Genomic DNA, 26,754 nt, shown 5'->3' with positions numbered 1-26,754 from the left:
ATCACCAAGAGGTGGTGTAAACTAAAATTTGCCACCATATGCTTTTATGGTATTTCTTACTGATTAAAGTGCTCCCGTGTCAGCTGTGTCATTTAACACCCACAAGACCAGGCAAAGAAGACTGAACAAGCACTGTGGGTCTGTCCCATTTCAGAGATGGAGCGCAATAATGGAAAGAGTAAGAGGTGCTGTGTCAAGACAATTTGGTTTCAAATCCCAGGCATACCGTTCAATTTTTCAGAGCCTGTTTCCTATTAGTAATACGCGAACAGTGCACACAACCTGACTTGTAGTCAAGTGTATCAGTTGCACCTCAGTGTTTCCTTTCATCTTTTCCACACTGAAGCCCAAAGTAGAACAGAGGTCCAAGGATATAATTTAGCATCTCTGTAAAGGGTATTCAAAAGATATAGACACTGTGTTAAAGGATTTCTTGGTTCAAATAAATTTGTGAAATGCTAGTCTCTTGAAGGTTCACAAAGCATTATGTGTGCAAGTGTGTGTATGATATAAAGGATGTGAGAAGGTGTGCAATAAAGAAACCTGGTTAAATACGCACAGACCATTTTCTCAAAATGCATTTAGTAATCTTTTTCTGTGTAGTTACAATAAACATCCACAAAGACCTAATGTTCTTCTGAACATACTCTCAGAAACACTGGTTTTGATCATTTAATGCATAGCTAATAGACAATAATGATGGGGCTTTATTATTCACAGAAAAACATCCTGACACACACATACTCCTAAATGCTCTCAGAGGGTTGGGAGTGAGGTTTAGAACATGAACACATTTTACCAAAATTCCCCAGATTATTCTTGATATGAATTACATAATAAATTTTAAGATGAATTATATATTGCAGATATTAAATTTATTTTTATGTTATGACATTTATGACAAAATACTGGCAGGAACATATGAATGATACTCACTCACTGTACTGAGAAACAAGATCAGCAACTGATCTCAAACATAACAGATTCAGTCTGATGATACAGGACTATGAATCTGTTTGCAGTACCATCTTCATAGAATACATGCTTCCAAAATGTTTATTAGCATACTTTAAAATCACTCTGCCATTATTAAACATTAGTTTTGAAATTATAGCCATCCATGACTCATGTATTTGAGATAGATCAGATGATTACCATTCTAGTCTAACTTTTGGAGAAGGCAATGGCACCACACTCCAGTACTCTTGCCTGGAAAAACCATGGATGGAGGAGCCTGGTAGGCTACAGTCCATGGGGTGGCTGAGCGACTTTACTTAAATAGACAATTATAGTAGTTAACATGAATAAAAATAATAACTGATTATAGACAAAGCCTAAGAAATTATCCTTAAAACAAGATCCTTGAGTGATTTTTTTGCAGTCTGGTCTCAAACGCAAAAAAAAAAAAAAAAAAAAAGAAATCTATTTAGACCATTAAGGCATTTTGATTCTCAGAAAGATCTCAGAATAAGTCTGTCATAAACAAAGATTCCAAGAAGTGGCTCAGCTCATCTTGCAGAAGACACAGTGGATTTAAAAAGGAGAGAGAGATGTATTTTTTTTGCTATAAAATTGATTTGCATGAGGTATCTTCTCCCTAAATAGATTTTCCAAGAATGGTATATATGCCATATTACTACTTGTCATCATTCCTGGTTTTCTGATAACAGTGGAAAGCAAGACTGTGACTTGTAAATTATGAACCATAAAAATGCAGAATCCTTCTTTTCTTTGAAAACTACAAGAAAGCAGTTATTTTGTCACAATCAACAAGAGAAAGAAAAGTCGACTCAGTTATCAACATTTGGGCAATTCTGAATATTTCTGCAGAAAGCGTCACGTGTACTTAAAAACTTGGAAAAAAACCCTAGATTTCTTAAGACACTTTACTGGATGTCAAGGTATTGTGATCCTTCTAAAGAATTTGTAAGTGGTTGTTACAGTGGAGACCTAAAAGTGTACAATTTTATTTTATAACCTAGATCAAGAAAAACATTCTTCACAGGTAACTTTAAAAATTTTTTTTAATGAAAACTAAGACTTTCAGTTTGCTGGAAGACAGGTTTTCCCTACTTTGTAAACGGTATCTCAATTATTGCACACAAGCACTTCTATGAGAACTTTTATCTTAAACCTCTAAAAGTCAAATAAACAGAAGACTAGGCCTGAGAGATTCTTTTTAAAATTATATTAATATCTTGATATTTAATCATCCTGACAAATACAACATATATAAAAAAGGAACCTGCTCTAATGTAGTTTTAAGTTTGTGAACTAGTTGTAGACAACTTGGTTAGCACTGCTATCCTAGACAACTTTGGGTAAGAACTTTGTCTCCTTTTTAAAAAAAGGAAAATGGACGGAATCTAGACCGTTGCTAACCTAGTCCAGGAACATTCAGTGAGAGGCTCGGCCACGAACAGCAAGAGTGTGAAAAGGCGAAGAATAACCATTACTGCCTAAGACACCAAGGCTACCTGAAAAGCCATCCTGACACTTCCGTCTTTCCATTTTGCGAGACTGGAAGCCTCAGGGACTACTAGGTCGCGGCCGCCGACTCCCCAGGTCCACATTGGCACGAGGCTGTCACCTGGGCGACGGGGCGCACACCTGCCCCGCGGGCGGCGCCCACCTCTCTTCACCTCGCCGCCGCGGACCTGCCCTCCTCCGCCCTTCTTCACCACCACCTCCGTCCCTTCCCACCCACCTGCAAAAAACCGAGGGCAGGGACGGGGCAAGGTGAAGATGAGGAGAAAAAGCATCCAGCAATCCGCCGCAGACTACCTCCTCCCACCCCAGAGTCGGAGCAAAGCCACACCGTCTCTCCCACTCCTCGTGTCTCTAGTGCAAGGTCTGCGATACTTTCAACATTTTTGGTTTAAAGCGTAAGTAACTTCCCCGCTCCCTTCCGCCCCTCACCTTCACGAAAGCAATCGGGGTTGTGGTACCTTCGATATCTAACAGGATCACAGTGACTTCGGCGGGCACCGAAAGCACGACCATTTCCCCACCCCACCGACTGCTACCAAGAGAATCGGCCTACTGGTAGAGAGGGCGGAGGGCGGCGCCGGCAGCGCCCCCAGCAAAGGGCTGGGTTTCTGGTGGCCCTGAAAAAGGGTCCCGGAGCGGATAACCGCAGCGCGGCCTGACGCACAAGGCGGAGAAGACTGGTCAGCGCCTCCGGACGTAGAGAAATCCGCAGCCCAAGGACCCTGAACTCGCCAGCTGCCCGGGGCGGGAGGCCCAGACCACGTGGGCAGAAACAGAGGGCGGTCCTCACGAGGTTCCGAGGGGGCGGGGCGAGGCACGGTGCCGACGTCGATTGGCCGCTAGAGGGCCTCGAACCCGATCCGTCAAAATGGGGCCTCGCGTGGGCGGGAACAAAGAAGCGAACGCCGGAGACGGGTGCGCGGGCGCGCGCTCTCCGCAGACTGGTTGAGCGAGCGGGAGAGGCTCGGGGCACGTGCAGACGGGAGCCCCGCGAGTGGCGCGCCGGGGATGTGAGTGCCCCTTGCCCTCTACGGCACCTAGCCCCCTCCCTCCCCGCCCACTGCTTCGGCTTTGGCATTTTTTACAGTAATCCGACCGGGTCCGAGCCCCTCCTCCCGTTCCTCAGCCACCGAAGGAGGCCGTTCAGGTCCCGGTCAGCTGGACAGCGTCGGCCGATCGGCTAGCGCGAGGCCCGCCGCGCCCCCCTCGGCCCGCGCGCCTTGGGCGGCAGCGGAAGAGGCGTCCGCGCTTCGCGGCCGCCCGGAGAGGCCGCCGCGCGCCCGCTTCCTGTTCGGCTGGTTCCAGCCAGCTCGAGGACAAAACACGCGTGCGCGCGGCGGGTAGACGGCCGGCGCGCTCGCCGCCTCAGCCGCCGGCGCCGGGCGCAGTCCGCCTTTTTCCGGAGCGGCGCGGCTACGGTGCTAATCGATAGCAGCAGCTCTGCGCTGGGGGAACCGAGGGCGGAAAAAGGCGGGGTTGACGGCTCTTGGCTGGGAGTGGGCTGGACCGGACGCCAGAGACAAAAGGCTCTCAAGGCAAGAGGGACTGTGGCGTTGCTCGGGATTCTGACCCCAGGACTTCTCGCCCCGTCGTCGTTTCTCTTCTGACGCGTCTCCTTTCCCAAGCCCGCGTCCCCTCACTCGCCACCTCGCTTCTCAGCAGGAGGGCCGCGATGGAGGTCCCGCCCCGACTCTCCCATGTGCCGCCGCCATTGTTCCCCTCCGCTCCCGCTACTTTAGCCTCCCGCAGCCTCTCCCATTGGCGGCCGCGGCCGCCGCGGCAGCTCGCCCCGCTCCTCCCTTCGCTCGCTCCCAGCTCCGCCCGGCAGGGGGCGCGCCGGGCCCAGCGCCACGTCACCGCCCAGCAGCCCTCCCGATTGGCGGGCGGGGCGGCTATAAAGGGAGGGCGCAGGCGGCGCCCGGATCTCTTCCGCCGCCATTTTAAATCCAGCTCCATACAACGCTCCGCCGCCGCTGCTGCCGCGACTCGGTCTGCGCGCCAGCACCTTCCGGCCGACCACTCCGCCGCTATGGAAGACATGAACGAGTACAGCAACATAGAGGAATTCGCAGAGGGATCCAAGATCAACGCGAGCAAGAACCAGCAGGATGACGGGTACCGCACGCTTCTCGCCTCTCCCCTCCTTTCCCCTCCCCCAGCGCGCCGCACGCGCCCTTCGTCCCTCGGGAGCCGCGCGCTACCCTCCCCCCTCACCGCCCCCATTCTTGCCCCAAGTCGATTCTCCTGCGTGTCCGCCGGACCCCACTAGATCGGAGGGAAGAGGAAAGTAGGAGACGGACCGGGGGACTGGAGAGCCCCGCGGAAGGTGGGGGAAGGGCAGCGGGTTTGGAGGCGGAGGGCGGCGGCGTCCGGGGCCAGAGTGCGCAGGCGCCGCGTGGGGCCTGAGGGGGAGGGGCCGGGCCGGCCGCGCCGCACGCTGCAGCTGCCGCCGCTTCTTCACTGTGTCTGTTAGGGCTCCGGGCAGTTTTTCTGGGGAGGGTGTAGGGGGACCCTTAGTTTGGGAACCTGTACGCGACTGGTGCCCAGATCTCCAGTATGCGTGATGATGAGTTGTTCAGGTGGAACGTTGACTTGACAGCTGAGGAAGACGGTGAGCCTGAGTAGTGGGCGTTCAGTTTAGAAAGTTGCATTTTACTAGTTCGGAACGGTTTTTTAACGTGTTTGGTTGGCCTCGCTTAAACTTTGCCTGATGCAGTGTGGAGAGCAAAGATTTGGATAAGTGACCTTGATGGAATTTGGGGCTTTTTGTGGTCTTTGGTTCCTGTGTGTTTGTAAACAGGCGAAATTACTTGTACATGGATATGAATTTCCCCGCGCTTATAGTTTGTAGTAAACGTAACTTTAACCGTTTTAGCTACTGCTGTTTGTAAATAAACAACTTTTATTTCTAGTAAAATGTTTATTGGAGGCTTGAGCTGGGATACAAGCAAGAAAGATCTAACTGAATATTTGTCTCGATTTGGGGAAGTTGTGGACTGCACGATTAAAACAGATCCTGTTACTGGAAGATCACGAGGATTTGGATTTGTGCTTTTCAAGGATGCTGCTAGTGTTGATAAGGTATGAATCTGTTTGCATCGTGCTTTTTGTGTGCGTTTTGCAAGTCGTTCGGAGGGTTGATTGTATGTTGTCAGATCACATAAATCTGTCTTCTAGGTTTTGGAACTGAAAGAACACAAACTGGATGGCAAATTGATAGACCCTAAAAGGGCCAAAGCTTTAAAAGGGAAGGAACCCCCCAAAAAGGTTTTCGTGGGTGGATTGAGCCCAGATACTTCGGAGGAACAAATTAAAGAATATTTTGGAGCCTTTGGAGAGGTGCGCTGTGCTTTTGTTTATATGTATTCTCATTCGATACATTTATATAATGTTTTGTCCCTGGCCCAGTTCTTACAGAAAAAAGAGTTCGGTCAGGGTGGAATTAAATCACCGCTCAAGTCCCTCCCTTATCACTGGTTTATGTGTTAAAATGGAAACTAGTATCTAAATTAATGGAAATTAATAGCTAATTTATTTCAGCAAAAAGGTGGATGCTTTGGTCTGGTCAGGATTGGAGTGGCATCTGTGGGGTACAAGAGGCTGTTGAGGTTTTCCTCTCCCCTCTAAATAAAGGCTTTGTAGATAAGCCAGGTTACTCTAGTTTGATGTTGATAATGAAACAGTTTATACAGAAGTCAATTCATAAGAGTAACATACTTTGTTGAAGCTTGTGTCATTCTAAAATATTTTGGTAGCTTTTTACCTTTACTGGGTGATCTTGAGTGTGCATCTTGATTTCAGATTGAAAATATTGAACTTCCTATGGATACAAAAACAAATGAAAGAAGAGGATTTTGCTTTATTACATATACAGACGAGGAGCCAGTAAAGAAATTGTTAGAAAGCAGATACCATCAAATTGGTTCTGGGAAGGTAAAGCCATTTGGATTCTATTCAGTGAACAGTGGGGTGGGTTTCTTTGTTTTAACGGAATTTCATAACCTGTTTTGAGAAGGAAAAAAATGGCTTGACATTAGAACAGTGGTAACAGTTTTGTCTTCTTTTTACCTTTTGTTTATAGTGTGAAATCAAAGTTGCACAACCTAAAGAGGTATATAGACAGCAACAGCAACAACAAAAGGGAGGAAGAGGTGCTGCAGCTGGTGGGCGAGGTGGTACTAGGGGTCGAGGCCGAGGTGAGACCTGATTCTAGGGAAATGAGGCAATGGTTTACGCTATCAACTGCTAAATATGAATAAGCCCATTGGAGAGTAAAGCCAAATTTAAACTGTTAGAGCATGCTCATTTTAGTCCATGAGTTTTTGTTTTACTGATTTCACTTCTTCAAAGAATAGCCACTCTGACAGTGTCAGTACTGATGGGAAAATAGTCCCATTGAATGTAATAAGATTACATGATACACCTTGGCGTGGCAGGTTTTCTGTGGCAGGAGTGCTTGTTCTAAACATGCTTGCTGTTGTCTTTTTTTTTTAATCCCCCATTAGATTTAGGAAGCCTGATACTGGCACAGTTGGACTTTATACACACACACACCCCCTTTTTTTTTTTTTTTTTAATAACTGTAGTGATATTTTCTTGACCAGATAGCACTGTAAATGTCCATTCTTCCTTTTTAAGATTTGCAGGGTGAGGGACAGGAATGCATCATTTTATTTTAGGATTGGGGGTCAGAAGTTGTTTCCTAACAATCATTGTGCATTGTTTCAGGTCAGGGCCAAAACTGGAACCAAGGATTTAATAACTATTATGATCAAGGATATGGAAATTACAATAGTGCCTATGGTGGTGATCAAAACTATAGTGGCTATGGCGGCTATGATTATACTGGGTATAACTATGGGAACTATGGATATGGACAGGGATATGCAGACTACAGTGGTAAGAATATTTATTTAACTTCATAAACCAATGGTATTATGATTCATCTCAATTCTGAGATTGTGTTATAGAAGTGTTTAGAGTTAAATTTTTGAGATGTAATAGTCACGGGGTTATACTGACTTAGTGACTGGTTATTATGAGTATTCTAGAATGTGGTATGTGCCTAATTTATAGTAACTTAAAATGTCTTAATTCTACTATTTGGCATGCAGAATTTTGCATATCTAATAGCATTTAAATATATAGCAAAACCATATCATTAAAAGCTAAGTGTAATTTTTTGTTTTTTCCACATAGGCCAACAGAGCACTTACGGCAAGGCATCCCGAGGGGGTGGCAATCACCAAAACAATTACCAGCCGTATTAAAGGGGATACTGCAGAAAACAGGTGTGTATCAGAGTTCAAGAAACCAGTGGAAATGTCTAATTTAATTTAAAGATCAATAGACAAATGAAAATGAGTAAAAACAAAATACCATGTAGCGTGTTTTTACTAAATTGTTAAATTTTTACTTGCTTTATGAGCCTGTTTTGCCTAAAATGTCTATAGATCTTTAACTTTAAAGTTTTATCTCACTTTCTTTAGTAATAACAGAAAAACTTAAGAGTTTTTCTGTTTGCTTTGTGTACCAGGTGGTCTAGAGGAATAATTAAACTTTTTAGAACTATTAACAGGTAAAGTACTGAAATGGGTACAACTTAAGGAAAACAAGAATGTTGTCTTCTAACTCTGACATTATACCTTGTTTGTACCCGCCAGCGGGAACTTCATTGCAGGCCGTGTGTCACCCTGACCACGTCTATCTCTGGGGGTCGCACGTTGCGGGCAGAGCGCAAGGCATACACCAGAAAACGCTGTCCTGTGGTATGGTCTCTTCCAACTTCATGTACCAGCGTAAAGATTAAAGTGGAAAACTTCAGACTTTGGCTTCTTTTTTAATCTTTTTGAAGATTAAGTGTCTAAACTTAACTTAAATGGTTTTTTACAGGAGTTAAAGTACATAAATGCCTTTTTACAGCTTAATCATTTTGGTCTTCTGTTTAGTGTTGTATTTCAATTGTGGAGCCTCATTTTAAGTGTTCATTCTTTAAGATTTAATGCTTGCTTTTTCTTTTTATAGCTAATAGTGAAATCTACAAACCAAAACAAGAACTTTAAAATCTGGGATTTAAATTAAAGATCATATGCACATAGCAATTTGTTGCCTTGAAATACAAGCGTGTTAGAAATTTGTGTTTGTAATAGAATTTTACATGGCTTACTAGAGACACTTCTAGTAAACCTTGCATCTAGCACAGTTCAATCTGTGAATATGAAAAGATTGTGTTCCCTGATTTTTTAAGTAAATTTTAATATTTTTAAGTAATTTAATATGGTATCATATGGGAACTTCAAAGTGAGATGATGATGATTATAATTACCCAAACTGCATTTGCCAATGAATTTGCATGTGATCTTTAATTATTGAAGAAAAGAATAAAGTGAGAACTTAAAACAATTCATGAAAGTGGACCTTAGAAGGCTTGCCGGAGTTGCACAAGTCTAATTGCTATTTTGTTTTTGTTTTTAGGAAGAGATTGCTAAAGTAACCATCTTGCAGGAGGACATTGAAGATTGGTCTTCTGTTGATCTAAGATGATTATTTTGTAAAAGACTTTCTAGTGTACAAGACACAATTTGTGTCCAACTGTATATAGCCGCCAATTAGTTTTCTTTGTTTTTACTTTGTCTTTTGCTATCTGTGTTATGATTGTGGATTTGTGTTTATACAGACTTTATTTGTATGATTACATGTTAAAACTCAAATAAATGCTTCCTTATGTGATTGTTTTTCTGCGTCAGGTACTAAATAGCTCTGTAAAAGTGTAATTTTAAATCAGCAATAATTAACGCACAGTTTATTTTGTAGGGAGTCTTGCTCCATAGGAAGAGAGAACTGGTCCTTTGTGAATAGCCAGCTACAGTGTCTGCTCTGCTCCCCTTGTTTGTTAGATGCATTCTGTGCTCTTAAAGACTTCGTTTTCCTCTCTAACCGAGGCTTCCATCATAACCTTTAATGTTGTTTCCTTTCTGCCTATCTGGAGACATTGTCATGAAAGTTTCTGTGGCATAGTTATACTGTTGTGATTAGTGGGAGCTTTCTGGTAGACCATGAGTCTTTGGTTATATTTTGGAAAGTAAATTTTTAATGGCACAAAGCATGCTGGTAGCTCCTTTTATGAAGAAAATGTTCTGCTTTGTTCTTGTCTCCGGAAAGGCATTTTTTAATGGTTTGTTTTATTCAGTGGTTTGCTAGAAAGAGCCTTGACTGATCATAATACCATAACTTTGTTTTCTTGATTAAAATGTCCAGATATACCCATTGTGGGGTGGGGGTGCTAAAACTGTGCTATAGGAGCTACGGGTTAAGAATATCAGATATAGTTAGGTTTTACACAACAATTTGGGCAAATAGGTATGAAGTTATTAAAAGTTTGAACAAAAGTTAGATTAAAAGATTTGAAGTAGTAGCTGAGTAAATTAATTGTATTCTATTGTGTTGGTTTTATGTCACAGCAAGCACCAAACTGAACAAAATGTTTTCTCTTGGGGCATTGTTAGGAAAGCTGTACTGGGTGTTAACTGTTAGATGGTGTGAGTTCTTAGAAGGCATGGGTAGTAGGTTTTAGTCATTTTTTTATGCGGTTAGTGCATGAGCTGAGTAGTTGAGCATATTCACATTCAGACATAAAAGAATAATGGAGAAGGATAGCCCTTGATTCTTATGTAAATGCAAGTCTTAAGTGTGACCAAGTCTTGTCATTACAACACATCTTCCTGGTGCATTAAAAAAAGAAAACCTTTTCTCTCTAGATTTGGGAGGATGTCCTAGATAAGTTCAGGTTTTGAATTTTACATTCAGTGTAGTTAACTGAGTTTAATGTTTTTGGTCTTGTTGCTTTGGTTTCATGTTCGCCATTAGGATTGGCATACATGTTTACTTGTGGAATAGTTCACCTCACCTTCAACCAAGTGTAAATTTTTTAATGCTAATGAACCTGCCTCTTGTTTTCTTTGGTGCCTGCAACTTTCTTTATTCCAGTGATGTTTGTACTTGATGGGCTATCAAGTTATAATGCTTTTGGCCTTGTTTTGCTCCTGTTTTGCTATTTGACGTTAAACCTAAGCCAAGTACCAGTGTTGGCTATTGCAAGGGATTGTTTATTCTTTCAACATGCAACCTTAGGGGACAGAAAGGAGATTTTCATTTTAAGTTATGTTGTCAAGTCAATAGGTGCAGTGTCTTTAGGGCAGTAAATCTTGTAAGTTCAAGTATATGATTAGGTGACAAGTTGACATTGAGATTGTCCTTTCCCTGATCAAAAATGAATAAAAGCTTTTTTTAAACAAAATCCATACTCTTCAGTCAAGTCTTCATATATATGATTTTGAAGAAATACACTACATCTAGAGATTGTCTGAGGTCTTTTAGAAAAATGAAGTACCTATCACAGACATAATTAGCCTATATTTTTCTTAAATATACTTCCTGAGTAGTTTTGACCAAGTTGTGTGTGTTGCTCCTTACCCTAAAAGACACCTTAATTTAACAGTTTTATTGCTCAGCATGTTAATATTCTGTAGTCTGAGATACATTTACATGGTTGAGTTAAATTAAGATGTTCATTGAGATACTAACATGGATAAATAGCATTCCATTCTCTCCCGTGTATCTTTTTCATAATGGTGAAGGGAACTGGATCCTTTGTCAAAATTCGATACAATGTCAGCCATAAGATGCTGTTTGACTAATTACATAATTGCATTTTTAATGCAGTTTTTAGTTACAGGAGGTAGAACTAATGGTGTGTTTCTACCATTTGGGTTTCTCCTCCCCATAATGCAAAATCAAGAAATGGCATTCTGTAAAAATATACCTCAGAATTTTCAACTTAACAGGGCTTTCCTGGTGACTCAGCTAGTAAAGAATCCGCCTGCAGTGTGGGAGACCTGGGTTCCATCCCTGGGTTGGGAAGATCCCCTGGAGAAAGGAAAGGCTACCCACTCCAGTATTCTGACCTGGAGAATTCCATGGGCTGTATGTAGTCCGTGGGGTTGCAAAGAGTCACACATGAGTGAGTGCCTTTCGCTTCACTTTCAACTTAATAGAATTGCCATCTACTGTGGTTTCTAGTTTTGTGGCTGCCCTGTTCTGCACATGGCATTTTAATTTAGATTTAATGTATTTTTGTCTTGAAATCATAAAATCAGATGTGAGATTTCAGCAGTTTGGTTGAAGCGAAAATAGTTAATCACCTTTGCTCAACCACTGCATTTTATAAAAATGTAGGGAAGAGTTTGCTGGTGGTCTGGATTTCAGGGAAATGCTGAACATTCTAAAGATTGTGTTACTTTAAATGGCAGTTCAATTTCTGACTTTGTCTACTCAGGAGGAGTAACCCTATTTGGGGAGATAGAGCATAATTTCAGAGGGTGGCAGGGTTTAGGTGTGATTGGGAAAGGAATATTCAGTGATCTATGATTTCTTAAAAATTTCAAGTAAGAGTGCTTAAGGTTTTGGTTTATCAAAAAACAGCATATGGTAGAAATACATGAGAAATACTACTACAGACAAGTTCTCACACTGTTTGAATGCTTACCTCCTTTTGAGTGAGTGAGTGAAAGTCACTCAGTCATGTCCGACTCTTTGCAACCCCGTGGACTGCTGGCTACCAGGTTCCTCCGTCCATGGGATTTTCCAGGCCAGAGTACTGGAGTGGGGAGCCTTTCCCTTCTCCAGGGATCGAACCTGGGTCTCCTGCATTGTAGGCAGCTTTACCATCTGAGCCACCAGGGAAGATGGCTGGAGGTAACCACTGGCCTAGCTGGTAATTACCTCCTTTTGAGAATGACCAAAAATGTGTTCTCTTCAGACAACAGAAGAAATAAATATTGATACATAAACACTTCTGAAAAAGATACACTTGTAATTGACTTGTGGGATCTTAGTTCCCTGACCAGGATTGAACCCAGATCGCAAACAGCTAAACCGTAACCATGGAAAGAGTAAAAGTGAAAGTAGAGTCGCTCAGTTGTGTCTTGACTGTGTGATCCCATGGACTATAGCCTACAATGCTCTTCTGTCCATGGGATCTTCCAGGCAAGAGTGCTGGACTGGGTTGCCATTTCCTTCTCCAGGAGATCTTTCCAACCCAGGGATCAAACCTGGGTCTCCTGCATTGTAGGCAGATGCTTTACCATCTGAGCCACCAGGGAAGATGGCTGGAAGTAACCACTAGGTTGGCAGGTAATTGCCAGTATTTGTTGTTGATGAAGTTGCCCAAGGGCAGTTTCTCTAGAAGTATCTACTCAGAAATTGTTGGCTGGTGAACATATATACAGGGTGGTGGATGAGACAGGAATGCCCAGCCCTGCCTGCAAAATAACCTCTGGAAAATAATCCCGATTCTAATCAAGTTGAAGGATTTAGCTACTAGAAAATTAACTCATTTCTTTTGGGATCTATTACAGTCCTATCAGGCATCTCTGAGGCTTAGGTTCAGTGTTTAGGAGTGATCTTACTAAAGTTAGTGCCAAGATCTTTTGTAAGAAAGCAAGATTTTATTACAGTTGATTTATTCTGATGAAATGGGCCTAGATAAACTAGAGCAACTACTTAACTCCAGTGAGAGAGCTATCCTATGGGATTGACTGATAACTTTGGTTGCCTTTGAACCAAGACATTTGATACATAGAAGAACTTCGTAGGCCATACACAGGGGCCAAGAGGGTGTGTCAGTGAAGACTAACATATAGTGTAATTCCAGTATTTTTCATTACCAAGAAAGCCTTCTCATGGCCTATATGTTGAATGGCTTATGTGTCACATACTATTCTCATTGTGTACATACTATTCTCATTATGTAGTGACATTTCTATTAAAGGCATATGGCTGTCAGAACATGTACAGTGATACTCAGCATTATACCATCAATTTATTGATGCCAGGTAAAATAAAGCAAGTATTTCCATTAGCTTTTACACATATATTTTAATATGTGATTTTTTTTCAACCAAGATTTTTAAAAATTATTTTTGGTGGCACTGCATTTGTTGCTGCCTGAGGGTTTTCTCTACTTGGAGTGAGTGGGGGCTGCTCTTCACTGTGGTGCAGACCTGTCATTGTAGTGGCTTGACTTGCTGTAGAGTACAGACTCTAGGAGTGTCAGCTTAGTAGTCGTGGCTAAGGAGTTTAGTGGCGCTGTGGTATGTGTTACCTTCCCAAACCAGGGATTGAACCCTGCCTCTGCAAGCAGATTCTTAACTATTGGACCACGAGGGAAGTCCTCGTGACTTACGTGAGACTTTTAAAATACTGGAAATAGGACTTACCTGCTGGCCCAGGGGTAAGAATCTGCCTGCCAATGCAGGGGACATAGGTTTGATTACTGGTTTGGGGAGATTCCATGTGCAGGGGAGCAATTTCAGAAGCCTGCATGCTCTATGGCCAACAAGCAACAACTAATGAGCCTTTGTGCCACAACTGCTGAAGCCTACATGCCCTAGAGCCAGCAAGTTGCAAAAAGCCAGCAGCAAGCTTGCATACAACAGCTGCCAAAGCCCCTGCACCCTAAAGCCCAAACTCCAAGACACCGCGACTAGAGAGTAGCCTCTCTTCACTGCCTGAGTGCAGCAACGAAGACCCAGCATAACTAAAAACAGTTAGGAAGCAGTGTGTAGATGTAAAAAAAAATTGTTTTTAATAAGATACTGAAAACAAGTCCAATAATTTTTGCTACTCGGGGGTTTAAGAACTATATACTCAGTACATCATTGGAGATAGGAAAGAGAAAAGTCACTTTTTAGTATGTAATTTTTTATAATTTGGAAAAAATACTTGTATAGATACAATTATAATTTTTAAAAATTATGCATTTGAATGACCAGAAATAAACAGACCCCCAAATTACGCCTTTGATCTCATTTTAAATGTCTATTTTTTCATATATATTTATTTTTTAGTTACAATTATGTAAAAATAGGACTTAGAGCCTGTCATAACTAAGAGTAACTTCACATGAATAACCACATATTCCTTCTTGGCGTGGGGGGGGGGGGTGGGAGTAGTCGTACCACTATTAGTTCCCTGATGACCAGAGATCAAACGCACACCCCCTGCATTGGCATAGAGTCTTAACCACTGGCTGCCAGGAAAGTTACCAGACATTCTCAACCAGGAAATGATACAGGCATTAATTGCTGTTCTCTTGACAACTTCATGGGAAAATAGAGCAACCGTCACAGTTGAACTCCATTTAGGAGTTGCCATAGGAAAGAAGAAAAAGCACTATGTGAAGATGTCAGAGTTTCTCAAAATTAAATCACTGCTAAGATCATACCCTGTTCTTTTTTGAATTTGCAATACATACTTACATTTCTGTGCATTAGTGCACTCCTACCTGTAGTGTAAACTGTATGCAGATATACATATATATAACTTCATGAGTTATAAAAGGCAGTCAGGCATACTTTGGAAATACTACAAGTACTGTTTCAGATTATCTCAAGCAATGAGGTGAGTCACACAAATTCTTTGGTTTCCCAGTGCATATAAAACTTATATAGTCGACCAAGTGTGTAATAGCATTATGTCTAAAAAATGTGTACACCTTAATTTAAAAATATTGCTAAAAAGCTCTAACCATCATCTGAGCCTTCAGCAAGTAGTCTGCTGCTGGAGGGTTTTGCCTCAATGTTGATGCTGCTGACTGATCAGGGTGGTGGTGGTTGAAGGCTGGGAACAGAAATGAGGTTTGCCATATTGAATGATTTTTCCTTTCATGATCAATTTCTCTATAGCTCTTAATGCTATTTAATATCATTTAGAGAGTCCCTTGGACTGCAGGGAGATCCAACCAGTCCATTCTAAAAGAGATCAGTCCTGGGTGTTCTTTGGAAGGAATGATGCTAAAGCTGAAACTCCAGTACTTTGGCCACCTCATGCGAAGAGTTGACTCTTTGGAAAAGACTCTGATGCTGGGAGGGATTGGGGGCAGGAGGAAAAGGGGACGACAGAGGATGAGGTGGCTGGATGGCATCACCGACTCAATGGATGTGAGTTTGAGTGAACTCTGGGAGTTGGTGATGGACAGGGAGGCCTGGCATGCTGCAATTCATGGGGTCGCAAAGAGCTGGACACTGAGCGACTGAACTGAACTGAACTCACAGTAGAACTTCAGAATTGGAATCAATCCTCTCCAACTCTGCCACTGCTTTACCAACTAAGTTTATGACATATTCTAAATTTTTTGACTTCACAGAATCTTCAACAAAAATAGTTTACATCTCAAGAAACCACTTTCTTTGTTCATCTGTAAGAAGCGATTCCTCTTCCGTTTTACTATGACACTGCAGTAATTCAGACATATCCTCAGACTTCACTTCTAATTCCCTCTTGTCATTTCCACCACATCTCCCTGCTGAAGTCATGAACCCCTCAAAGTCATCCATGAGAGCTGGAATCAACTTCTTGCAAACTCGCATCTGACATTTTGACTTCATGAAGCACAAATGTTCTTTAATGGCATCTAGAATGGTGGATCTTCCTGACAAGGTTTTCAGTTGACTTTGCCCAGATCCATCAGAGGAATCACAAAGCATGACAGCTATATAGCCTTATGAGGATGGACATTGCAGGGACTGATGCTGAAGCTGAAGCTCCAATACTTTGGCCACCTGATGCAAAGAGCCAACTCATTGGAAAAGACCCTGATACTGGGAAAGATTGAGGGCAGGAGGAGAAGGGGACGACAGAGGATGAGATTGGATGGCATTGCTGACTCGATGGACGTGAGTTTGAGCAAGCTCCGGGAGATGGTGAAGGACAGGGAGGCCTGGCATGCTGCAGCCCATAGATTTCCAAAGAGTCAGACACCACTGAGTGACTGAACAATAGCTTTACCAAATGGCTTTCTTCAGTAAGACTTGAAACTACTCCTTGATCCATGGGCTGCCGAATGGGTGCTGTGTTAGCAGTCATGAAAATAGCAATTATCTCATCGTGCATCTCCCTCAGAGCTCCTCAGTGCATTGTCAATGAGCAGTAATACTTTGAAAGGAATCGTCTCTTCTGAGGAATAGTTGTTCTCAACAGTGGACTTAAAATAGGAAACCATGTTGTCAATAGATGTGCTATCCTCCAGGCTGTGGCTATTTATAGGTCACAAGAGATGGCTTCTTTCCTTAAACATCAAGAACCAGCCTCTGCTGGCTTCAAACTTTTTTTCTGCAGCTTCCTCACCTCTCTCGACCTTCAGGGAATGGAAGAGAGTTAGGACTTTGCTCTGGAGTAGGCTCTGGCTTGAGAGACTCTTGTGGCTGGTTTGGTCTTCTGTCCAGACCACTCAGATTTTCTCCCTAACAACAGCAAGGTTGTTTGGTTTTCTTATCATTCATGTGTTCACTGGAGTAGCACTTCTGATTTTCCTCAAGAACTTTTCCTTTGCATTCACAACTTGGCTGTTTGATACAAGAGGTGCACTATTAAAGCCTATCTCAGTTTTGGACATGCCTTCCTCATGAAGCTTAATCATGTTTAGCTTTTGGTTTAAACTGAGAGATGCGTAACTCTTGATTTCACCTGAACACTTAGAGGCTACTGTAGGGTTGTTAACTGGCCAATACTGTTGTGTCTCAAACAGTAGAGAGGCCTGAGGAGAGGGAGAGAGGTGGGGGACTAGATAGTCCGTGGCGCAAGGAGAACACTTTAGGACTCCCATGGTGGTCCAGTGGTTAAGAATCTGCCTGCCAATGCAGGCAACACGGATTTGATCCCTGGTCCTGGAAGATTCCACCACAACTGCTGAAGCCCACATGTCCTAGAGCCCATGTTCCTCAGTAAGAGAAGCCACAGTAATGAGAAACCCATGTACAGCAAGAAAGACCCAGTGCAGCTAAAACTTAATTATTAAAAAAAAAAAAAGCACACATTTATTGATTGCATTCTTAAATGAGCATGGTTCCCAATGCCCAAAACAATTACAATTTTTAAATTGAGGAACACTGTTGGCAGATCACCATAACAAATTTTTAAAGTTTTATATATCTTGAAAGTAATTTTTAAAGTTTTATATCTTTTGACAATTACCAAAATGTGATGCAGAGACACTAAGTGAGCAAATGCTATTGGAAAAATGATACCAATAGTTGTTCAATACAGGGTTGCCACAAACTCCATTAGAAAAAAAGGATTAATAACATCTGGAAAAACACAAGTGCAATAAAATGAGGTATTCATGTATAATTTTTCAAAAAGTATTTACCTGCCTCTGGATTCAGCAACTATGGCCTAAATAGTTCAATCCTTCTAAAGAAAATTAAGCAGGATAAAAAAAAAAATTTAAGTCTTAAGAGAATTAGGATCATGGCATCTAGTTCCATCACTTCCTAGCAAATAGATGGGGAAAAAATGAAAACAGTGGCAGATTTTATTTTCTTGGGCTCTAAAATCACTGTGGACGGTGACTGCAGCCATGAAATTAAAAGAAGCTTGCACATTGGAAAAAAAGCTGTGACAGACGAACCCAGACATCACATTAAAAAACAGGAACATCTTTAATGACAAAGGTGAAGGTGAAAGTGAAATCCCTCAGTCGTGTCCGTTTCGTAGCGACCCCATGGACTGCAGCCCACCAGGCTCCCCCGTCCCTGGGATTCTCCAGGCAAGAACACTGGAGTGGGTTGCCGTTTCCCTCTCCAATGCATGAAAGTGAAAAGTGAAAGTGAAGTCGCTCAGTCGTGTCTGACTCTTAGTGACCCCATGGACTGCAGCCCACCAGGCTCCTCCATCCGTGGGATTTTCCAGGCAAGAGTACTGGAATGGGGTGCCATTGCCTTCTCCAGGGAATCTTCCCAACCCAGGGATCGAACCCGGGTCTCCCACATTGTAGACAGATGCTTCACCGTCTGAGCCACCAGGCAAGTCCGTCTAGTCAAATCTGTGGTCTTTCCAGTAGCCATGTACCAGTCTTTCCAGTCAGTCATAAAGAAGGCTGAATGCTGAAGAACTGATACTTTTGAACTGTGGTGTTGGAGAAGACTCTTGAGAGTCCCTTGGACAGCAAGGAGTTCACACCAGTCCTAAAGGAAATGAACCCTGAATATTCATTGGAAGGACTGATGCTGAAGCTGAAGCTCCAGTACTTTGGGCCATCTGATGTGAAGAGCTAACTCATTGGAAAAGACCCTCATGCTGAGAAAGATTGAAGGCAGGAGCAGGGGATGACAGAGGATGAGACAGTTGGATGGCATCACCGACTCAAACTCTGGGAGATAGTGGAGGACAAGGAAGCCTGGTGTGCTGTAATCCATGAGGTCTTAAAGGGTCAGAAATGACTGAGCGACTGAATAACAATAGAACTGGAAGAGTTGAAAAGGTAACGGGAGAAAAATTAAAAATTAAAAAATTAAAAAAAACTAAAGGTAACGGGAGATTTACCTGGCTAAAATCTGACAGAAGATTAAAACCTAGAGAAGCAAACATAGCACTCAAATCTAGGTTTGATGACCTCACTGGACTAAGGGCACAGAAGCCAAAAATGTAGGTCCAATCCCCAGTGGAGACTCTGATACTCCATTGCTCCATTAAACTAACGGCTTGCAAAGGGCCACCCTTTCCAGGTGAGGGATAACCTAGGTTCCTCATCTGGGTGGTTAAGTAAACTTCAGTCTCAGAATTTAGATTAAGATAGTGCTAGGAAAAGTAATGGAGAAGGCAATGGCACCCCACTCCAGTACTCTTGCCCAGAAAATCTCATGGACGGGGGAGCCTGGAAGGCTGCAGTTCATGGGGTGGCTGAGGGTTGGGCACGACTGAGCAACTTCACTTTCAGTTTTCACTTTCATGCATTGGAGAAGGAAATGGCAACCCACTCCATTGTTCTTGCCTAGAGAATCCCAGGGACGGGGGAGCCTGGTGGGCTGCCTTCTATGGGGTCGCACAGAGTCAGACACGACTGAAGCGACTGAGCAGCAGCAGCAGCAGCAGGAAAAGTAAAGGGCTTCAAGAGCTTGAAAGAATCAAACGAAAATCATGATTTCATCCTGGGTTTCTGATTGTTTCTACAAATATTTATTCAAACATAATGACCCATAAATAAAACCAGCACAAGTGAGAATCAGCACACACACTGTACAGTTTCAGGAATCATCAGGCCTCCATGCTTATCATGTTGAAATAATATATAAGCTTGAAAATACCTCCGGGGAAGAGGAAACTAAAAACACGACAGTAGATCTGATAAAGAATCAAACAGGACTTACACAAAACAGCACAATAAATGAAATTAAAAGCAAAAGATAGGTGGGTCTAACCACAGATTGGGCACAACTTAAGAATACAGAACTGAAGGATGAATAAGAAGTAACAATCCAAAATGTAGTATGGAAAGACAAAAACAAGAAAATTGCCGTAGAGAACCAGTGACATTAAGGACACAGTGGATAGATATAATATGTTTAATTGGAAGTTTAGAATATGAGGCAATATGGGGCTTCCCTGGTGGCTCAGTGGTAAAGAATCCACCTGCCAATGTAGAAAATGTGGGTTCAATCCCTGATCTGGGAAGATCCTACATGCCTCAGAGCAACTCAGCCGATGTGCCACAACTACTGCCTCGAAGCCACAACTACCAAAGCCCGTGTGCCCTAGAGCCCTGCAGCAAGAGAAGCCGCCACAACGAAAAGCCTGCTCACCGCAACTAGAGTATTCCCTGCTCTCTGGAAACTACAGGAGAGCCCATGCAGCAACAAAGACCCAGCACAGAATAAAAGGCAATGAAGAGATAAATGGCTGGCATTTTTTTCAGAAGCTTTGGAAGACAATCTACTGACTCAGTATACCAACAAACTGTAAGTAACAAAAAATACTGAGAAATCTTTACAAAGACGCATCATGGTGAAACCAAAATATTTGACCACAAAGAGAAAATCCTTAATACAGCTATATCTAGATCCAACCACCAGTAAGCAGGAAATACGAGAAATAGAGACACGTGTTAAACTAGCATGAGGATGCAATGATCCAAATCTAGATTGTGGGAAATTCAGGTATTAGAATGTCCCACATCTTCAAAAAATAAATGACATAAATAATTAGGGAGTGGAGGTGGTTCAAATGGTAAGCAAGCATTTAAAGTGCAAATCACTATTTCTTTAATTATGACATAGTATGGGTTTCCCCGGTGGCTCGGTGGTAAAGAATCTGCCTGCCTGTGCAGGAGAAAGGAGTTCAGTCCCTCCTTTAGGAAGATCCCCTAGGGAAGGAAATAGCAATCCACTCCAGTATTCTTGTCTGGGAAATCCTATGGACATAGGAGCCTGGCAAGCTACAGTCCATGAGGTTGCAAAAGAGGGGAACATGACTGAGTGAACAAGTATGGATTTTATGGAAAATGGAGACTGCCTCCCCATATTTGGGGAATTCCCATCATATAAGTCTTGGTGAGAAGCAAAAAGTACCACTTAACGTCCTACTGAAAAAAATCACCTTTCCAAGTCCTAGAGCTAAAGCTGGGAGATTGAAAAACATGCAGACCCCTGAGGCACCACTCATTCCTTCTGCTCTTATCTGCTCTTTCTGTTGCTCAGTTGCTAAGTCCTGTCCAACTCTTTGTGAACCCACAAACTGAAGCACACCAGGCTTCCCTGTCTTTCACTATCTCCCGGAGTTTGCTCAAACTCATGTCCACTGAGTCAGTGATGCCATCTCATCCTGTTGCCCCCTTCTCCTCCTGGATTCAATCTTTCCCCGCATCAGGGTCTTTTCCAATGAGTCAGCTTTTCAAATGAGGTGGCCAGGGTTTTGGAGCTTCAGCACCAGTCCTTCCAATGAGTAATCAGGACTGATTTCCTTTAGGATTCACTGGTTTGATCTTCTTGCAGTCCAAGGGACTCTCAAGAGTCTTCTCCGGTACCACAGTCTGAAAGCATCAGTTCTTCAGCATTCAGCCAACTCTCACGTTCATTCAAGACTACTGAAAAAAACATAGCTTTGACCATACGGACCTTTGTCAGCAAAATGTTGTCTCTGCTTTTTAATATGCTGTCTAGGTTTGTCATAGCTTTATCTTCCAAGGAGTTCAGTTCAGTCTCTCAGTCATGTCCGACTCTTTGCGACGCCCCATGAACTGCAGCACTCCAGGCCTCCCTGTCCATCACCAACTCCTAGAGTCCACCTAAACCCATGTCCATTGAGTCAGTGATGCCATCCAACCATCTCATCCTCTGTAGTCCCCTTCTCCTGCCCTCAATCTTTCCCAGCATCAGAGTCTTTTCAAATGACTCAGCTCTTTACATCAGGTGGCATCATTTAATTTCGTGGCTACAGTCACCATCCACAGTAACTCTGGAGCCCAAGAAAATAAAATCTGTCACTGTTTCCATCACTTCATGGCAAATAGATTCAGAAAAAAGTGGAAACAGTGACTGATCTACTCTTGTCCAGAGGGTCTGATCAGGCTTGTGTCTGCCTCCTTCTTGAGGAAGCCAGAGGTCCTATCTGAACAGCCTTCCTACAGCAGTGTCCCATGCCAGGGGGCTAGGCGGGAGTCCCAGACCAGTGCTATCTCCCGGGATATTGACACAGCGGCCAAGTTTCTTGGCACTGGAGCTGCCACAGTTGGTGTGGCTGGTTCAGGAGCCAGCATTGGAGTAGTTTTTGGCAGCTTGATCACTGACTATGCCAGGAACCCGTCCCTGAAGCAGCAACTCTCCCCTGTGCCGTTCTGGGCTTTGCCGTGTCTGAGGCTAGGAGGCTCTTCTGTCTGATGGCCCCCTTCCTCATCTTCTTCACCATGCGAGATTCCTTGAGGTCACCTACTTATCCCTGCTGCTCAACTCCAGGCCATGCCCAGTGCTTTACCATTAAACACAGCATTTCTAGGACTTCCCTGGTGGTCCAGTGGTTAAGACTTCACCTTCCAATGCAGGGGATGAGAGCTCCATCCCTGACTGGGGAGCTAAAATCCCATATTCCTCCAGGCCAAAAAACCAAAACATAGGACAGAAGCAATACTGCAACAAATTCAGTGAAGACTTTTTGTTAAAGTCTGGTCCACAGAATAAATTTTAAAAAAATTATAATATTGAAGAAAAGAACTACACATCATACACTGAGTCACTTTATAATTTTATCTCTAAAGAACACTGATCATAATTAAACTTTGTGTAAATAAAAATAAATAAATAAATGCAAAAAAATGGTCCACAGGAAAATAAGTCTTAAGAAAAAGTTTCTCTAAAAATAAAAAAACTTTCCCATCCTCTCTTATAGCCGGTGCACAGATTTACGACCTCAACTCTTATCAGAGTTCTCCTATAGCAGACGTTGAAACAGACAGAAGTGAATGGAATTGATTCAGTGGGATCAGTACTAGGACAGGTGGCCGCCGTGGTGGTACGCCTTTTCCAAGAGAGCAGTGGTGTATTAGCAGCAGCATCCAGATTCCAGCATTGATGGCGTCAGTGCTGAAAGCAGCAGGTTCATGGACAGTAGGAGCGGCAGCAGGAGAAACAAGGGGAGCTTTATGGAGCCCATTCTGCGGTGTGATTTTGGAAATTATTCCTGGATAAGAGTTCCCAGTGTGGCTTTCCAACTCTCCTAGAGAGTCTAAGTACTAAAATAGTCATTATTAAATTGACTTTTAGTCAAAAGAAAAAGAGGAAAGGATATATAACAGATGAATTAATGGAAGCAGTGCCAGAATAGCAGATTGAGGCCATCCAAAATCTCACTACTCCATAAAAGAAATGAGAATAGTGGCTAAAGTTGTCAAAATCAACTTCTTCAGAACTCTGGAAATAAAGTCTTGCAAGGATCCAAGGAGAGGTCTTTTGGCCTAAAACTCAACATTCGAAAAACAAAGATCATGGCACCTGGTCCCATCACTTTATGGCAAATAGATGGGGAAACAATGGAAACAGTGAGAGACTTTATTTTCTTAGGCTCCAAAATCACTGCAGATGGTAACTGCGGCCATGAAATTAAAAGACGCTTGCTCCTTGGAAGAAATGCTATGACCAACCTAGACAGCATATTGAAAAGCAGAGACATTACTTTGCCAACAAAGATCTGTCTAGTCAAAGCTATGATTTTCCCAGTAGTGATGTATAGATGTGAGAGTTGGACTGTAAAGAAAGCTGAGTGCCCAAGAATTGATGCTTTTGAACTGTGGTGTTGGAGAAGACTCTTGAGAGTCCCTTGGACAGCAAGAATATCAAACCAGTGAATCCTAAAGGAGATCAGTCCTAAATATTCATTGGAAGGACTGATGCTGAAGCTGAAACTCAAATCCTTTGGCCACCTGATGCAAAGAACTGACTCCTTGGGAAAGACCCTAATGCTGGGAAAGATTGAAGGCAGGAGGAGAAGGGGACGACAGAGGATGAGATGGTTGGATGCCATCACTGACTTGATGGACATCAGTTTGAGCAAGCTCCGGGAGTTGGTGATAGACAGGGAAGCCTGGCATGCTGCAGTCCATGGGGTCACAAGGAGTCGGACAGGACTGAGCGACTGAACTGATGGGAACTTTGGAACCATCGTTGGAAAAACATTTAAAACTGGTCAGATGAGAAGATGTTTTTATGGCTGGAAGGGCTGCTGTTGGTCTTGGTGCTTTGTGCTTTGATGACTTGGGAATGTCTAATGAGATTGAAGCCATTGAAAAGGCTATAATTTGGCCTCAGTATGTGAAAGAAGTCATTCCGTTGTATGTATTAACTCTTAGCAGGAAATATTGGCTTAACAGCTTCGTCTGCTTTGGCAGTGAACAAAACTCCTTCTCTCAAGAACTTCATGATGAAAGGCTCTTCAGTGTTGACTGGTGCAACTTTTGCAGCCATAACTGAGCTGGAATGCTGGTACAGTCAGTATCGTATTATTGGAACCCAGGCCCAAAACATCTTGCTTGGTTATTACTATAAGGTGTGATTAGTGCAGTGGTGGCTCCTCAAAATATTATGAGGGCCTCTTCTCATCAGAGCAGAGGGGTACACTGCTGGCATTGTGGGGGACCTTTCCACCTTGGCCGCATGTCCACCCAATGAGAAGTTTCTGAACATGAGAGCACCCTTGGACATGGGCCTAGATCTTTCTGTGTTCTCACTGGGGTCTGTGTTTCTTCCACCTACCATGGTGGCTGTTGCCACTGTATACTCGGTGGCAATTTATGGTAGATTAGTTCTTTTCAGCATGTTTCTTATGTATGATACACAGGAGTCAATCAAGTGTGCAGAAGTAGTACCAGTGTATATAGTTCAAAAAGATGACCCTATCAACTCAATGCTGGGAATCTACATGGAGACATTAAATATATTTATGCTGGTTGTCAGTATTCTACCAACTGGAGGCAACAGAAAGAAGTGAAGTGACTCAGCTTCTGACTTCCTTAATACTTCAGATATCTGGCTTCATAGGGGAAGATTTTCCCTAAATAGGGGCTTCCCAGGTTGCACTAATGATAAAGAACCTGCCTGCCTCCATCGTGCAGGAGATGTAAGAGACATAGGTTCAATCCCTGGGCTGGGGAGATCCCCTGGAGGAGTGTGTGGCAACACACTCCAGTGTTCTTGCCTGGAGAATCTCATGGACAGAGAAGCCTGGCAAGCTACAGTCCATAGGGTTGCAAAGAGTAGGACAGGATGGAAGCGACTTAGCACACATGCAGAAACATAGTTGGTGCAAGCAGCTTTCATTGAAGTTTCGAAGACAAGAACTTGCCAACGTGTTTCAGGTGTTACAGCAATGTGATGCTTCAGGTCTGCTCTTTCTTCTGGAGAACAAATTCGGTAGTTCTTTTCCAAATAGCACACTCAGTTCCAATTCTCATATTTGAATACTTCTAACATGTTCTGATGAATGTGAAAACCAGTTTGTGTTGCAGGAATTAAAGTGTTTTATCGATTTTTAAATTTATTTGGTTAAGTGAAATTTAGGAAACTTGTGTGCCTGCTTTTTTGTTTTGTTTTGTTTTGAGTGTGGGATGTTAACAAGTAATGTTATAAGTGACATAAGGATTTAGTAAAAGGACAAGAGAGAAGTAAAGGGTCAGCTGCGGTCTTTCTGTGAATACTTAGAACTTGGAACATATGTAATTGTGGTGAGCCAGGGAGGGAGTCTGGATGTTTGAAAATAAGATATGGCTGTATATCTGCTTAACTTATCAGAAGCATTGAGCAGAAAACAAAGACAAAGACGATTCTCAGGACTCTCCTTACAACATAGATGTGGTCATGTTTGACTTCTCATTGTTTCACACTGTTAGGAGAGTCCACAATGTTAAATATATGGAGAATTCCTCTTACATAATATATATTAAAAACAAAAAAAGGACAAGAGGGCGGCAGAAGATGAGATGGTTAGAGAGCATCACTGACTCCCCTTTGATGTGATCTTGAGCAAAATTCTAGAAGATAGTGGAGGGTGGGGAAGTCTGGCAAGCTGTAGTCCGTGGAGTTGCAGTCAGACACGACTTAGTGACTGAACAACAGCAATATATATTATATATGTGTGTTGAAGTCTTGAATCGTCTAGAACAAAATATCCTTAAAACACTCAGGAAAAAATATTCAAAGCATGAAAATTCTTGCATTTTTAAGTATACAAAGCAGACTCACAGATATAGAGAACAAATTAATGGTTACCAGTGGGGAGGGGGAAGGGGCAGAGGCAATATGTGGGTGGGAGAGTAAAAGGTATAAGCTATCATGTATAAAATAAGCTGCAAGGATATATTGTATAATCCAGGAAATAATAGCCAATATTTTATGATAAGTATAAATGGAGCCTAATCTTTAAAAATTATACTGTGAATCACTATATTGTAATATATAATATTGTATATCAACTGTATAACTATAACTAAGTTAAGAAGTTATAACTATATAACTAAATTTAAAAGTATATAAACAATATGTGCATAATTGCTGAATAGTTTTGCAAATTTATTGAAGTATTTAAAGGAATACATGCTTGCCTTTCTCCTCTCTTCAAGTTTTAAAGCTTTTTATCAAAAAGCCTGTTTGTATTGCACTTGAGATTATAAAAGCAGTTTTTCCCCTCAGATTTGGTTTCTTGAATTCCATCTCAGAGGAATCACTAAAAAAAGGAAGGCAAAGTGAGGCTTTTTTCATGAGCTCTATCAATCAAAAATGTAATGGTGATGGGGTGGGAGTTGGGAGGGAGGTTCAAGAGGGAGGGGACATACACAAACCTATGGCTGATTCATGATGATATACGTCAGAAGTGAACACAATATTGTAAAGCAATTATCCTCCAATTAAAAATAAAAAAAGAAACAATGAGTCTACAAAAAGAAAGAAA

The 26,754-nt window shown here is 42.5% G+C and overlaps 2 protein-coding genes and 1 pseudogene across 4 annotated transcripts in view; 2 read left to right on the top strand and 1 right to left on the bottom strand.

The window, feature by feature from the left end:
- Nucleotides 1-3,283, bottom strand: part of ENOPH1 (enolase-phosphatase 1) — a 36,607-nt gene extending 33,324 nt beyond the window's left edge. The window contains exon 1 of the mRNA XM_005681827.3: nt 2,920-3,283. Coding sequence (XP_005681884.1) covers nt 2,920-3,003 — 84 coding nt within the window. The 5' untranslated portion in view covers nt 3,004-3,283. The remainder of the gene's footprint in view (nt 1-2,919) is intronic.
- HNRNPDL (heterogeneous nuclear ribonucleoprotein D like) lies at nt 3,388-10,427 on the top strand. 3 transcript variants are annotated; one of them, XR_001918211.1, is made up of 9 exons: nt 3,388-4,605; nt 5,403-5,571; nt 5,668-5,829; nt 6,292-6,423; nt 6,572-6,686; nt 7,219-7,389; nt 7,690-7,781; nt 8,154-8,258; nt 8,965-10,427. XR_001918211.1 is itself a non-coding variant. In XM_018049646.1 (8 exons), the coding sequence occupies exons 1-7, from the start codon at nt 4,163-4,165 to the stop codon at nt 7,758-7,760; spliced, it is 1,263 nt and encodes a 420-aa protein (XP_017905135.1). In that variant the 5' UTR covers nt 3,388-4,162; the 3' UTR covers nt 7,761-7,781; nt 8,965-9,349. The 3 variants fall into 3 exon arrangements, 2 of the variants coding, with proteins under 2 accessions (XP_017905135.1, XP_017905134.1); XM_018049646.1 differs by lacking the exon at nt 8,154-8,258 and having other exon boundaries at nt 8,965-9,349; XM_018049645.1 differs by having other exon boundaries at nt 8,154-9,244.
- LOC102187388 lies at nt 23,955-24,881 on the top strand (annotated as a pseudogene).

Source organism: Capra hircus, chromosome 6, assembly GCF_001704415.2.
Source record: "Capra hircus breed San Clemente chromosome 6, ASM170441v1, whole genome shotgun sequence".
NCBI classification, from domain to species: Eukaryota; Metazoa; Chordata; class Mammalia; order Artiodactyla; family Bovidae; genus Capra; species Capra hircus.
Note: the sequence above shows the minus strand (reverse complement) of the source record. Positions and strands in the feature narration are given on the sequence as shown.